We start from the raw sequence: 13,813 nt of genomic DNA, 5'->3' as shown, positions 1-13,813 counted from the left end.
ATCTCCAAACCTGCCAGGTTTCTCCTCGGGGGTTGAGGGAAGGGAGGACCCTTGATTCCCCGACCTTGCTCTAGGACTGTTTTCCTCCTGGCTCCCTGTTCAGACAGGGTTCGGGCAGAGTCTGGGGGCTTTTCCATTTTTCATGCTGCCCCCCGACCGGCCCCTTCTCCGACGGTGCCCCCGCAGAGGCAGCTTCACCCACTCTCCCCCTGAAGTAGGCCCTATTTTCAGTGGGGAGCTTCCCCACTTTCTAACAAAGAACTAATTTGTATAGGCCAGCGAGGGCCTTTCGGGGGAGTTTTTGGAATGGGTGTCAGCAGAACCGTGGGTGCAGACATTTAACCACTTCGCTGAAGGAATATTTTCAATCAGTGGTATTTTTATTAAGTACTTATTGTGCGCAGAGCACTGTACTAAGCACTTGGGAGATTACAATACAACGGAAATTAGCACAGGATATGATTTCTTAAAAGAGTCAAGCTCTCACATACTCTTTTAAACTATAAATTCGAAGGGGACAGGGAATGTGTCTACCAATTCTGTTATACCCTCTCCCAAGTGCTTAGTACAGAGTTCTGCACACAGTAAGCGCTCAAGAAATATGACTCATTGATTGATGAAGGACCTCACCCAAACTATCACAGCAGATGAGCGGGTCTCCTGCTTTTAGAGACCTACAGAGATGGTGTGGGGAATCCCAATGCCCCAACCTTCCTTAGATCTAACCTCAATCCCTCTTGCTGCAGTTCAAACCACTATGCTCTTATCTGTCTTCAGCAGAGGCTGAGCTGGTCAGCATTTTGTTTCAGAGCCTTTTTCTAGGCTGGTTGGCAAATAATTCCTCTGCCTTCTATTCCCCACTTTAAGTAACCCGATTCCTCAGAGATTTTACTTTCCATCCCTGTTGTTGGTCCAGGGGAAAGAGTCCAGCTCTGGGAATTGGGAGAGCTGGGTTCTAGTTCTGCTTCTATCTCCTGGAATCAGGCCATCAGTGGTCAAGACAGATCAGCATCAGCATGGGGCACTACCACCAAGAAAGCAGTATTTCTTTCAAGCATAAGCTTTTTAAAGGTGTGAAATGGGGACTGGGACTGTGAGCCTCATGTGGGACATGGACTATGTTTATTTTTATATTGTACTCTCCCAAGTGCTCAGTTTAGAGCTGTATGATCGTAATTAATAATAATAATTATGGTATTTGTTAAGCTCTTACTATGTGCTAGGCACTATACTAAGTGCTGGGGTACATACAAGCAAATAGGGGTGGACACAGTCCCTGCCCTACATGGAGCTCACAGTCTTGCCCATTTTACAGATGAGGGAACAGAGGCATAGAGAAGTGAAGTGACGCTGCAGAAAAGGGTGGGGCCGGGATTAGAACGTATAACCTTAATAATAATAATAATGGTATTTGTTAAGTGCTTACTAAGTGCCAAACACTCTCCTAAGCACTGGAATAACCTTCTGACTCCCAGGCCCATGCTCTCTCCACTACAGGCCATGCAGTTCCACTATGCCTGATACTGGCACAGGGGACAGGATTATTCCTCTAAATCAGACCTGCTGGTTACTCCAGAGATCTGAGTAGTGAAAAGTGAGGACCATTTCAAGGAATCTGCCTACTTTTCCAGACTGCAACTCTTTCCACCTCTTCATTGTCAAGAGTTCAAGAAACAGAATGGGAGCAGGACAGGAAAATCTTCTAACTTGTCTTAAAGTTTGATCTGCGATTCACTGTATTTAACTCCCCTTGGAGGGACTGTAGAAGCCTCTGAGTTTGAATATGGAATTAACTCAGTTACAGAAAATCATGGTAAAAGGGATGAATTTCTTAAGCAGCCGGGAAAAATCATCTTTTTCTTCAGATCAAACAAAAAACTGCATTGTCTTTTATGTTTCCATTTCTCTCTTCTCCCATCAGATGATTTCTTGCATTTTCTTGCTAAGTGATTGAAAGGGATTTTCCCAGTATTAGTTTGTTTATTATTTCCATTCCCCTGAGGAGAGCTGGGTGGTTATTAATAGTTATTATTCCTCATAGAAGTCGCCTTTCCAGTCCCACCAAACGAGGGAGAAATCCAGCTGTGGAGAGAAGCTGAGCTTGAGGCCATTCTAAGGATAATAACTTACTTAGCCATCCCTAGAGTTATTTATTAAACCAGTCGCTCCAGGGCCAAAGTGAGTATTTCACTGGCGAGAATGAAATCATTCCTCTCCTAGGTCCCTGTTCACACAAGCCCTTCTTCCCCAGGAGGGCTGAAGGGCGGGCACTTTCAAACACCCACCTGTCACCAGCCCCCTATAGATCGCACCACTGGCTTCCCATCCCGAGGCGGTCCAGCCCCCCAAGCCCCTCAGGAGGGCCCAGGATTCCTGGTACTCTGAGCCCATACTGGGAGGGAGGATCGTTCCCTTTCCAAGAGAGAACTGAGATTAAGGAAGATGCCAACTTCCTAAAATGAAGCCCACTTAGATTGATCCCCTCTTGGCAGCAAGCTGGAACCAGCCGGGACTCGGTCTGCAGTAAGAAAAAGGTCCAGAATGGCCAGAATGGGTGGCACCAGGGGGAGGTGCCAAGCTTATGTGCCCCCATCATAAGAGAAGTAGATTGGCACAGTGGATAGAGCTCAGGTCTGGGAGTCAGAGGGTCATGGGTTCTAATCCCAGCTCTGCCACTTGTCTGCTGTATGACCTTGGGCAAAGCACTTCACTTCTCTTGGCCTCGGTTACCTCATCTGTCAAATGGGGATTGGGACTGTGAGCCCTATGTGGGACAAGGACTGTGTCCAACACAATTTGCTTGTATCCGCCCCAGCGCTTAGTACGGTGCCTGACGCATAGGAAGTGCTTAACAAATACCACAATTATTATTATTATGGTCACCGTTCCCCAGAGTGGTGGGGGGGCGAGGAAAAATGGTAGCATCAGTGTTCCAGTTAAATTTTCTTTTTCATTTCCAGCCCTGATCCTCTCCTTGTCCGGAGCAACCCTGACTTTGTGTCTGGAATTTCTCCCCTGGAGTGGGAGTTGGATCCCCAGTGGGCACCCCAGGATATGGCAGGCCACAAAGTTCTTCCCCGGATCAGGATTATTATCTTTTTCCCAGAAAGGCTGTCTTAACCAAGGGCCCCTGGTCCCAAAAGAGACCAAACAGCACCCATGCTGATTCTCTCCCCTCCACCCATGCCCCTTCGAGACAGAGAGAGGAATCTGAGCAGCCACTGCTATAAGGGAATCGTTACTTTTACCTCCAGTCACAGCTCTCCTCCGGGCACGGCTGCCCGGCAGCAAGGCCGATGGACCACATCGATGCCGTGGGCAACTCCACCCTACCTAACCCCTTCTGGTCTGTCCAGGCCAGAAACCCGGGGTGGTGAGCTGGCAGGAGCCCCAGATCACCCACCCGGGATGACACTATTACAAGCCCTCAACTCTCCTCCCCGACACTTGTACCCCTCTAGTCTCCTAGAAGTCTGTGGCATCCTTGTGTTTCTGTCAGTGTGGCTGCCTTTCCCCAGAGTTAGAGAGGCTCTCCCAAGGCTATTACTCTGCTGAGGTAGAAGAGGAAGCAGAGTCATCTGAATCATGGGAACAGGACCGGTCACTTCACAATTCAGAAAAAATATTTTCTTTTCTCTTCCCCTCCCCTCCTCTCTCCCCCGCCCTCCTCTCACCCCCAGCAGGATTTCTCTCAAACAACTAGTTCCTAGTTCCCCTCAAATAAGATGAGTGACCTTCCTTTCTCCCTCCCTGCCTCGCTCTTGCCCACCCCAAGCACCCATTCCCTTCTTGGGAACTCTGCCCAGAATCTTTCCTTCCTCATTCACTCTTGCTGGTGCCGGCTGCCTTTAGAGATTTCTGTGGACTCTTCTCCTTCTCCCTTCCCCTCTCATCCTCTCCCTTCCTTCCTCCTCCCCCTCTCTTCTCCTCCCTTCCCCTTTCTTTTTTTCTCCCTTCCTTCCTCCCCATCACTTCTTTCTTTCCCCTCTCTTCCTCTTTCTTTCTTCCTCCCCCTCTCCTCCTCCCTTCCTTTCTCCCTCTCTTCTCCTCCCGTCCCCTCTCTTCCTCCCCTTCTCCTCATCCCTTCCTCCCGCCAGGCAAAGCTTCTTCTCCTCCCTCATCGACACCCATGCCCGTCACCCCCGCCGATTGTTCCGGACCTTTAACTCTCTCCTTAGGCCCCCTGTTTCTCCCCCTCCCCCATCTCTCACCCCCAATGATCTGGCCACCTATTTCCTCATGAAAATCAACACGATCAGGTCTGAGCTCCCCAAAGTCACCCCTCCGCCTCTCCCCTCCCCCCCACCGACCCCCTCCCCTACTTTCCCATCCTTCCCTGCAGTATCCTCAGAGGAGATCTCCTCCCTCCTCGCAAGTGCCACCCCCTCCACCTGCGCCTCGGACCCCATTCCCTCTCACCTTATTAAAACCATCGCCCCTGCCCTCCTACCTTCCTTAACTTCTATTTTTAACCACTCAATCTCCAAGGGCTCCTTCCCCTCTGCCTTCAAACATGCCCACGTCTCCCCCATCCTAAAAAAACCCGCTCTTGACCCCACTTCCCCCTCCAGTTATCACCCTATCTCCCTACTACCCTTCCTTTCCAAAATCCTAGAACGAATCGTCTACAATCGATGCTTAGAATTCCTTAACTCCCATTCTCTCCTAGACCCCCTCCGATCTGGCTTCCGTCCCCTCCGCTCTACCGAGACTGCTCTCTCTAAGGTCACCCGTGACCTCCTTCTTGCCAAATCCGATGGCTCCTACTCCATTCTGATCCTCCTTGACCTCTCTGCTGCCTTTGACACCGTCGACCATCCCCTCCTCCTCCATACCTTATCTCACCTCGGCTTCACGGACTCCGTCCTCTCCCGGTTCTCCTCTCACCTCTCTGGCCGGTCCTTCTCGGTCTCCTTCGCCGGAGCCTCCTCCCCCTCCCATCCTTTAACTGTCGGAGTTCCTCAAGGGTCAGTTCTCGGCCCTCTTCTGTTCTCCATTTACACTCACTCCCTCGGTGAACTCATTCGCTCTCACGGCTTTGACTACCATCTCTACGCGGATGACACGCAGATCTACATCTCCGCCCCGTCCTCTCCCCCTCCCTTCGGGCTCGCATCTCCTCCCGCCTCCGGGACGTCTCCACCTGGATGTCGGCCCGCCACCTAAAACTTGACATGAGCGAGACTGAGCTCCTCATCTTCCCTCCCGAACCCGGTCCTCTCCCAGACTTCTCTATCACCGTCGATGGCACGACCATCCTTCCCGTCTCTCGGGCCCGCGATCTCGGTGTCATCCTTGACTCGTCTCTCTCGTTCACCCCACACATCCTATCCATTACCGAGACCTGCCGGTTTCACCTCTACAATATCGCCAAGATCCACCCTTTCCTCTCCACCCAAACGGCTACCTTACTGTTACGGGCTCTCTTTATATCCCGGCTAGACTACTGTGTCGGCCTTCTCTCTGACCTCCCTTCCTCCTCTCTCGCCCAGCTCCAGTCTATTCTTCACTGCGCTGCCCGGCTCATCTTCCTGCAGAAACGATCTGGGCCTGTCACTCCCCTTCTTAAACAACTCCAGTGGTTGCCTATCGACCTCCGCTCCAAACAAAAACTCCTCACTCTAGGCTTCGAGGCTCTCCATCACCTTGCCCCTTCCTACCTCTCCTCCCTTCTCTCTTTCTACCACCCACCCCGCACGCTCCGCTCCTCCGCCGCCCACCTCCTCACCGTCCCTCGGTCTCGCCCATCCCGCCGTCGACCCCCGGGTCACGTCCTCCCGCGGTCCCGGAACGCCCTCCCTCCTCACCTCTGCCAAACTGATTCTCTTTCCCTCTTCGAAACCCTACTTAAAACTCACCTCCTCCGAGAGGCGTTCCCAGACTGAGCTCCTCTTCTCCCTCTACTCCCTCTGCCATCCCCCCTTTACCTCTCCGCAGTTTAACCCTCTTTTTCCCCTTTTCCCTCTGCTCCTCCACCTCTCCCTTCCCATCCCCACAGCACTGTACTCGTCCGCTCAACTGTATATATTTTTCGTTACCCTATTTATTTTGTTAATGAAATGTACATCGCCTCGATTCTATTTAGTTGCCATTGTTTTTACGAGATGTTCTTCCCCTCGACTCTATTTATTGCCATTGTTCTCGTCTGTCCGTCTCCCCCGATTAGACCGTAAGCCCGTCAAACGGCAGGGACCGTATCTATCTGTTGCCGACTTGTTCATCCCAAGCGCTTAGTACAGTGCTCTGCACATAGTAAGCGCTCAATAAATACTATTGAATGAATGAATGAATGAATTCTTCTCCTTTTCTCCCTCTCGCTCCCTCCTCTCTCTTCCTTCCCATCTCTTCCTCCCTTCCTCCCCCTCTCCTTTTCCCTCTTCCTCCCTTCCTCTTCCTTCCTCCACCTCTCCTCCTCCCTTCCTTCCCCCATCCTCCTCTCTTCCCTTCTCTTCCTCTCCCTCCTTGTAAGCTCATCATGGGCAAGAATGTGTCTGTTTGCTGTTATATCATACTCTCCCAAGCTCTTGGTACAGTGATCTGAACATGGTAAGTGCTCAGTAAATATGACTGAATGAATGAATCCTCTCCCTTCCTTCCCCTCTCTTTCTTTCCCTTCCCTCCTTTCCTCAAATAAGCCCTCTTTTCTCCAACTCCCTTTCCCTTCTTCATCTGTACCCTTTGGGCACTTGAAATTTACCCTACCCTCAGCTCCACAGCAGTTATGTACATTGATTCCTCCCCCTCCTCTCTTCTTCTCATTAGCCTCCCACTTGAAGCTGCAAAGAAAGAGGATTACCACAGCTCTCACGGCCACAGCAAACATTTCCCGGGGACAATCACTCCTGAACTCTGCCCTGAGGACTATCATTTTTTTAAAAAAACGGTATCTGTTAAGTGCTCACTATGCATCAAAAACTGTTCTAAGCACTGGGGTAGATAAAAGTGAATTAGGTTGGTTACAGTCCATGTCCTGCGTCGGTTTCCCAGTCTAAATAGGAGGGAGTAGGTTTTAATCCCCATGTTATAGTTGAAGAAACCGAATCACAGAGGATTCGTTGAGGACAGGGATCCTGTCCACCAACTCTATTATACTGTACTCTCCCAAGTGCTTTGAACAGTGCTCTGCACACAGTAAGTGCTCAGCAAGTACCACTGATGGTTCCAACCAAACTTGATTCCCTCTACTATGGCTAAGTCTTATGAAGAATTTTATTGTCTGTTTCCCCCGCTAGTCTGTAAGCTCCTTGAGGACAGGGATCTTGTCTACTTTATCATTCTCTCCAAGGTGCTCTGCCAGAGTAAACCCTCACTACTAGAAGCAGCATGGCCTTGTGGATAGAGTACTGGCCTGGGAGTCAGGAGGAGTTGGGTTCTAACCCCAGCTTTGCCACTTGTCTGCTGTGTGATCTTAAATTCTCTATGCCTCAGTTACCTCATCTCTAAAATGGGGATTAAGACTGTGAGCCCCCTTTGGGATAGAGACTGTATTGAAACCAATTTGCCTGTATCCACCCGAGTGCTTAGCACAGTACATGGTAAGCACTTAAATATCACTATTATTATTATTATTATTAAATACCGATTGACTGACATGAAGCAAGCTCATCCTGGGCAGAGAATCTGCCTAATTCTGTTGTGTTGTACTCTCTCAAGTGCTTAGAGCAGCGCTCTGCATATAGTAAGTGCTAAATAAATACCACTGATTGATTGATTGATGAGGTAATCTAACTGAAAGCATCTCCAACGAAAGCCTAGAGGCACCCCAAAGCTCCCTATTTTAACCGGGCTCAGCTCCGGCCCAAACCAAGGCTTCGTGATGGCACCCTCGATGCAGGGAGAGGGCCCAACAAAGCTACCTGGCTACCAGCTTGCCCGGGGGCCACAGGCCCAGGCCAGGCCTGAGAAGGGGAAAGGAACCAAACTCATGCTGGGAAATCTAGAGGGAGTGGTTTTCTTTAAAGCACTTAGTTCAAATGAAGCCACAAAAAAGAAAAACCGTAACAGCCGAGGCAAACCTTCTCAACAATATAGAACCACCTCGATGTTACATTAAGTCTCCAATGTGAGACCAGATGGCTGCAACCCCACTGTGCTTCCAAATGACACAGCCCATCTTCCTAAATGGCAGGCTGGTCCGCATATTATTATTATTACCTAGTGAATGATATTATTATTACGATCAAGCTCGGACTGTAGAGTCGCTGTTACTATCCTTCATTTTGGCTGAGGTGGAGGTAATTAGTCCTGAGGACCACCACTGAAAGATCCTCATGGGGAAAAAGTGCTGGGCTCGTGAGCAGGTTCCAAAAGTTAAGACCCGCCTGCCTCATCCTAGAGTTTCCAACAGGCATCGGAGAAGCATTTACTCTGTGCCAAGCACTGGGCTGAATGCTGGTGGAGGGAGGTTACAAATCAGTAAGGCAGTCAATCGTATTTATTGAGCACTCACTGTGTGCAGAGCTCTACACTAAGCCCTTGAGAGAGTACAATAGAACAATAGAACAGTCACATTCCCTGCCCATAATGAGCTTACAGTCTAGACGAGAAGACAGACGTTAGGTCATCAGGCTTGGTCCCCATGCCCCATGAGAACAATCCCCGTTTTATAGAGAAGGAAGAGGATGCCCAGAGCGGTTAAGGGACTTGCCCAAGGTCAGACGGCTGGACAGTGGCAGAGCTGGGACTAGAACCCAGGTCTCTTGATTCTCATCCCCACACCCTTTCTTTCCTCTGGGCCACACAGATTCACCTCAAGCCACGACTCCGTCGGTCTAGGCCTGGTCCACATAGTGAGTCACTCATTCTAAAGACTAGAAGCAACACCTCACCCCAGCCCTCACCCCAACTCCTGAGTAGCGACAACATCTGACTCGAAGAGATATGTAAGTAATCGGAATTCCAGAAGGTCAATACTGCTCAGCTCAACATTTCACGATAAAGGTGTTTCCCAGGATTTTTCATCATTTTGATTGACTTTTCTCCCAAAGCCGCTGAGTCTCAAATTTTTGTGCTTTCACTTCCTCCCCTTTTAAGAGATTGAGGCAGGGGAAATTTGACAGGGAATGTTAGAAGAGCCATCTAAAATAAGGGGAGTATATTTTTAAAAATATGTGAACCAATATTGTTTTTAGGAACTGATTCTACAGGATGATTTTTGTAATACTAGAAGAAAGTAAAAATAGTCTTCTCTCTCTCAAACATTTGCCAACTCACACACCCTCATCAACGAGCACAATGTTGATTTGAGAATCCCAGGTTGCTAGTCTGGGGTATAGATGAGTTCACCTTGACTGCCGTGAGCAGGGAAAAGGAATTTTCTCTACTAGGAGGGTCTGGGAATCACTCCGTACTTTAGAGAAAGGGGAGCTAACTGTAACGGTTGACTTGTTGTGTGACCTTGGGCTAATCAGTCACCGTGTGCCTCAGTTCCACCGCCTGTGCAATAAGCAAGATATTGTAATATCTGTCCCTTCTTGACCCGAGAGGGACACTAAAACGAGAACCCCATAAGACATGCAATGCATCTCGAGTCCCTCAAAAGCTGCAGGGGTTTCCCTTCACTGCAAATTCTACACCTCGGTAATGCTGGGCCTCGGTAATGTTAACTGAGCATCATTGAAAATGAGAAAGTGCATCTGGATAAATCTGGATCAGCAGGAAATCCTTGGTCCGTTTACACAATCAGCTTCTCCTTACATGAATCCAGACTGCACATCGCCTCACAACCTAGACTCTAGGACCAAGAGAGTAAGAGACACCTGAATTCTTGGAGAAAATCCAAAAATTCTGGGTGACCGAGGTCAAAGCAGCAGAGAAGCCACCCACCTGACTCTCGGCAGGCATGAGGAGGAAGCTAAGGCCCTTTTGCTCCCTCCCACCCCTGGGGTAGCCTCCAGTCTCCAACTCCCTGTCCTGGGACAGAAACCCCAAGCAGTATCATATACAAAATCTTACACTCTGCCATTCTCCCTACCTGTAATCTAATTTAATGTCTAGACTGTAAGTCTCCTGTGGTCAGGGAACAGACAGAAGCAGCATGGGAGCCTGGCCCTGGGGGTCAGAAGTTCATCAGTTCTAATCCTGGCTCGGACACTTGTCTGCTGTGTGACCTTAGTCAATTTACTTCACTTAGAGAAGCGGCGTGGCTTAGTGGAAAGAGCACGGGCTTGGGAGGCAGAGGTCGTGGGTTCTAATCCCGACTCTACCACTTGTCAGCTGTGTGACTTCGGGCAAGTCACTGCCTCAGTTACCTCATCTGTAAAATGGGGATTGAGACCGTGAGCCCCACATGGGATAGGGACTGTGTCCAACCTGCTAAACTTGTAACTACCTCTGCACTTAGTACAGTGCCTGGTACATAGTAAGCGTTTAATACCACAATTATTATTATTGTTATTATTAAGCCTGTTGTATTGTACAACTTGGTACAGAGCTCTGCACACATAAAGCACTCAATGAATACCATCGATTGACTGATTGATTGATCGATCGTAAAGGCAAAAAGATTGTGACCGTCTGGAGAGGGCAACCCAGGCAGAAACGCCGAGAAGGCTGTGGAGCTAAGAAATGCACGGGTTATTTTCAATGCTGTTGTTTCTCGATAGTTGGATTTGTCCTCTCATTCTTTTCCCTGTGAGTCTGTCTGCCTCCTCCTTTGACTTGGAGTTCCCTAATAAAAATAATAATAGTAATAGCTGAGGTATTTGTTAAGCGATTACTATATGTCAAGCACTAGGCTAAGCACTGGGGTACTTACAGGATAATCAGGCTTATATGTCATGTCCCACATGGGGCTCACCATCTACTGGGGAGGGAGAACAGGCATTTCATCTCATTTTGCAGATGAGGAAATGGACTCTCAGTGAGTTGGCCAAAGTCACACACAGCAAACAAGTGTTAGGGCTGAGAATAAAACCCAGGTGTCCTGACTCTGAATCCACTAGACCATGCTGGGGGTCAGGAATGGTGTCTGAATTAATGTCTGTGGGCTTTTCCCTGGGCTTGATGCAGTGTTTCACGCCAAGTAAGCCCTTAATAAATGACATGACTGGTCGACTGATAAGTACACCTAATCTACTCCCCTGCCACCGAGTAAATCTTTACCTAAACAGAATCCTAGAGCTGGAAAGGCCTTTGGGAGGTCATCTGATCCAGCCTCCTGCCTCCCTGCAAATGAACCTCTCATAATTCAGCACAAAGGAGTAATTGTCTATTCATTTCTTAGAGAGTACCAAGGTTGGAGAATATACAACCTCCCTGAGAAACCTGTTTCAGTATTCATTCACCAGTACTCCCCTCAAGGGACAGGGACCGACCTAATTCCCACCTGGGTATTCTTTCCGGGCGCTTAGTAGAGTGCTCTACAGACAATGCTTAATATTACTACTACTACTCAATTATTTATTTCGCTCACTTGAGTTATCCATATTTTACCCTTATCTACTCTGTTAGGATATAAGGAATATGTCATTTTTTATTCTGTGTGTCCTAAGCACCAAGTACACTGCATCATACCAAATGGGCACTCAATACTACAGCTGAGAAATTCTTAGTCAGAGTTTAGCTCCGAAGAAGGAAATTCCACAGTCTTCTTTGATGACCCTTAGTGTCACATCACTCTCCCAAGAAGCTCCCTCTAGTCAGTCAACTGTATTTGTCGAGCAGTGTGCAGCGCACTGAACTAACAGACACATTCTTTACCCACAATGAGCTTACAGTCTAGAGGGGGAGACAGATATTAATACAAATATAAAAAGTTAAATTACAAATAAATTCTGAAATAGCAATAATAATAATGATGATAGTGGTATTTGTTAGTTGCTTATTATGTGCCAGAGCCTATGCTAAGCACTGGGGCAGATACCTTACAATCAGATCAGACACAGGCCCTGTCCCACATGGGGCTCACACTTTTTATTGTTTTGTTTTTTTATAGAATCTGCTAAGCGTTTATTACGTGTCAGGCACTGTCCTAAGCGCTGGGGGAAGATACAAGCAAATGGGGTTGGACACAGAACCTTGTCCCACATGGGGCTCACGGTCTTAATCCTCATTTTATAGATGAGGGGTCTGAAGGACACAGAAGTGAAGTGACTTGTCCAAGGCCACCCGGGAGACATGTGGCAGAGCCCGAATTAGAACTCAGGTCCAGCTGACTCCCAGGTCCGAGCGCCAACCACTAGGCCACGCTGCTTCTCGGTCTAACGGAGAGGAAGACCGGGTACCAGTCGCATCCCAGAACGTGCCGATGCCGGGCTCGATATCAGCCGGCTACAGCGTGGCCCCGGGGGTTCAGGAGAACAACTCACCAAGCCGCTGCAGGTGCTGATGGCGGCTAAGCCACCTCGCCGCTGCTGGGTCCGCACTTCTCCGAGGAGATGGCAGGCGCCACGGGGGGAGGCCTGGATCCTGGTCCGGGCGAGGCCTCCGTGTCGCCGCTCCCTGACGAAGCCCGGGGCGAGGAGCCCCTGGTTGACGCTCAGGTTGAACCGCAGGTCCTGTCCTCTGTAATGCAGCTCGTAATAGGATGGGGAGCTGGTCCTTGACGAGAGGTCCCTTTTGTGCAACACGCGAGGAGACAAGTCGTAGGACACAAACGAGCCGCCGGCGTCTACTTGGACGGGGTGCACGATGTCAAATCCTGGAGGCATTTGCCGGGGGAGCTCTGGGAAGGAGCAGGAGTGATAATCAAAATAATTGTGGTATTCGTTAAGTACTTGTTATTATTGATAATAGTAATAATAATGATGGTGTTTGTTAAGCGCTTGCTACGTATCAAGCACTGTTCTAAGCACTAGAAAAGATATAAGATAATCAGGTTGGACACAGTCCCTGTCCCACATAGGGCTCACAGTCTTAATCCCCATTTTACAGATGAGGGAATTGAGGCCCAGGGAAGTGAAGTGACTCAGACAGGTGGCAGAGCCAGGACTAGAATAACAGCTATGGTATTTGTTAAGTGCTTACTATGTGCCAAGCACTGTTCTAGGTGCTGGGGTAGATACAAATTAATCAGGTTGGACACAGTCCATGTCCCACATGGGGCTCACAGCATTAATCCCCATTTTACAGATGATGTAACTGAGGCATAGAGAAATGAAGTGACTTGCCCAAGGTCACACAGTTGACAAGTAGCGGAGCTGGGATTAGAACCCAGGTCCTTCTGACTCCCAGGCCCGTGCTGTATCCAGGAGGTCATGCTGCTTCCCATACCACTTAATCTGTACCACCCACTGGGGTAGACACAGTGCAATGACGCCGGCTGCCAGCCCTTTCCCACAGTCCCTCTAGACTGTAACCTCATCCTCTAGACTCTAAGCTCACTGTGGGCAGGGAATGGGTCCATCAACTCTCTTGTATTGTAATAGTAATGTTAGTATTTGTTAAGCGCTTACTATGTGCAGAGCACTGTTCTAAGCGCTGAGGGAGATACAGGGTACTCAGTTGTCCCATGTGAGGCTCGCAATCTTTATCCTCATTTTACAGATGAGGGAACTGAGGCACTGAGAAGTGAAGGGACTTGCCCACAGTCACACAGCTGAGAAGTAGCAGAGCCGGGGTTCGAACCTGTTACCTCTGACTCCCAAGCCCGTGCTCTTTCCATTGAGCCACGCTGCTTCTCGTACTCACCCAAGCGTTTAGTATAGTGCTCTGCTCCCAGTAAGCGCTCAACAAGCTCCATTAATTCATTGGGTCTCCCAGTCTAAGAGGAGGGGGAAAGGATACTTTGGGCCCATTTTACAGATGAGGAAACAGAGGCCCTGAGGAATTAAGTGACCTGCCTAAGGTCACACAGCAGGGATTTGGCAGAGCC

General features: G+C 49.1%; 1 protein-coding gene across 1 annotated transcript in view; it reads right to left on the bottom strand.

Annotated features, from left to right (window-relative positions):
• Window positions 1-12,658, bottom strand: part of ADAMTS7 (ADAM metallopeptidase with thrombospondin type 1 motif 7) — a 122,450-nt gene extending 109,792 nt beyond the window's left edge. The window contains 1 exon segment of the mRNA XM_029066529.2: window positions 12,309-12,658. Coding sequence (XP_028922362.2) covers window positions 12,309-12,650 — 342 coding nt within the window. The 5' untranslated portion in view covers window positions 12,651-12,658.
• Between the last annotated feature and the right edge of the window lie 1,155 nt (window positions 12,659-13,813).

This window comes from Ornithorhynchus anatinus, chromosome 5 (assembly GCF_004115215.2).
Source record: "Ornithorhynchus anatinus isolate Pmale09 chromosome 5, mOrnAna1.pri.v4, whole genome shotgun sequence".
Classification (NCBI taxonomy): Eukaryota; Metazoa; Chordata; class Mammalia; order Monotremata; family Ornithorhynchidae; genus Ornithorhynchus; species Ornithorhynchus anatinus.
Note: the sequence above shows the minus strand (reverse complement) of the source record. Positions and strands in the feature narration are given on the sequence as shown.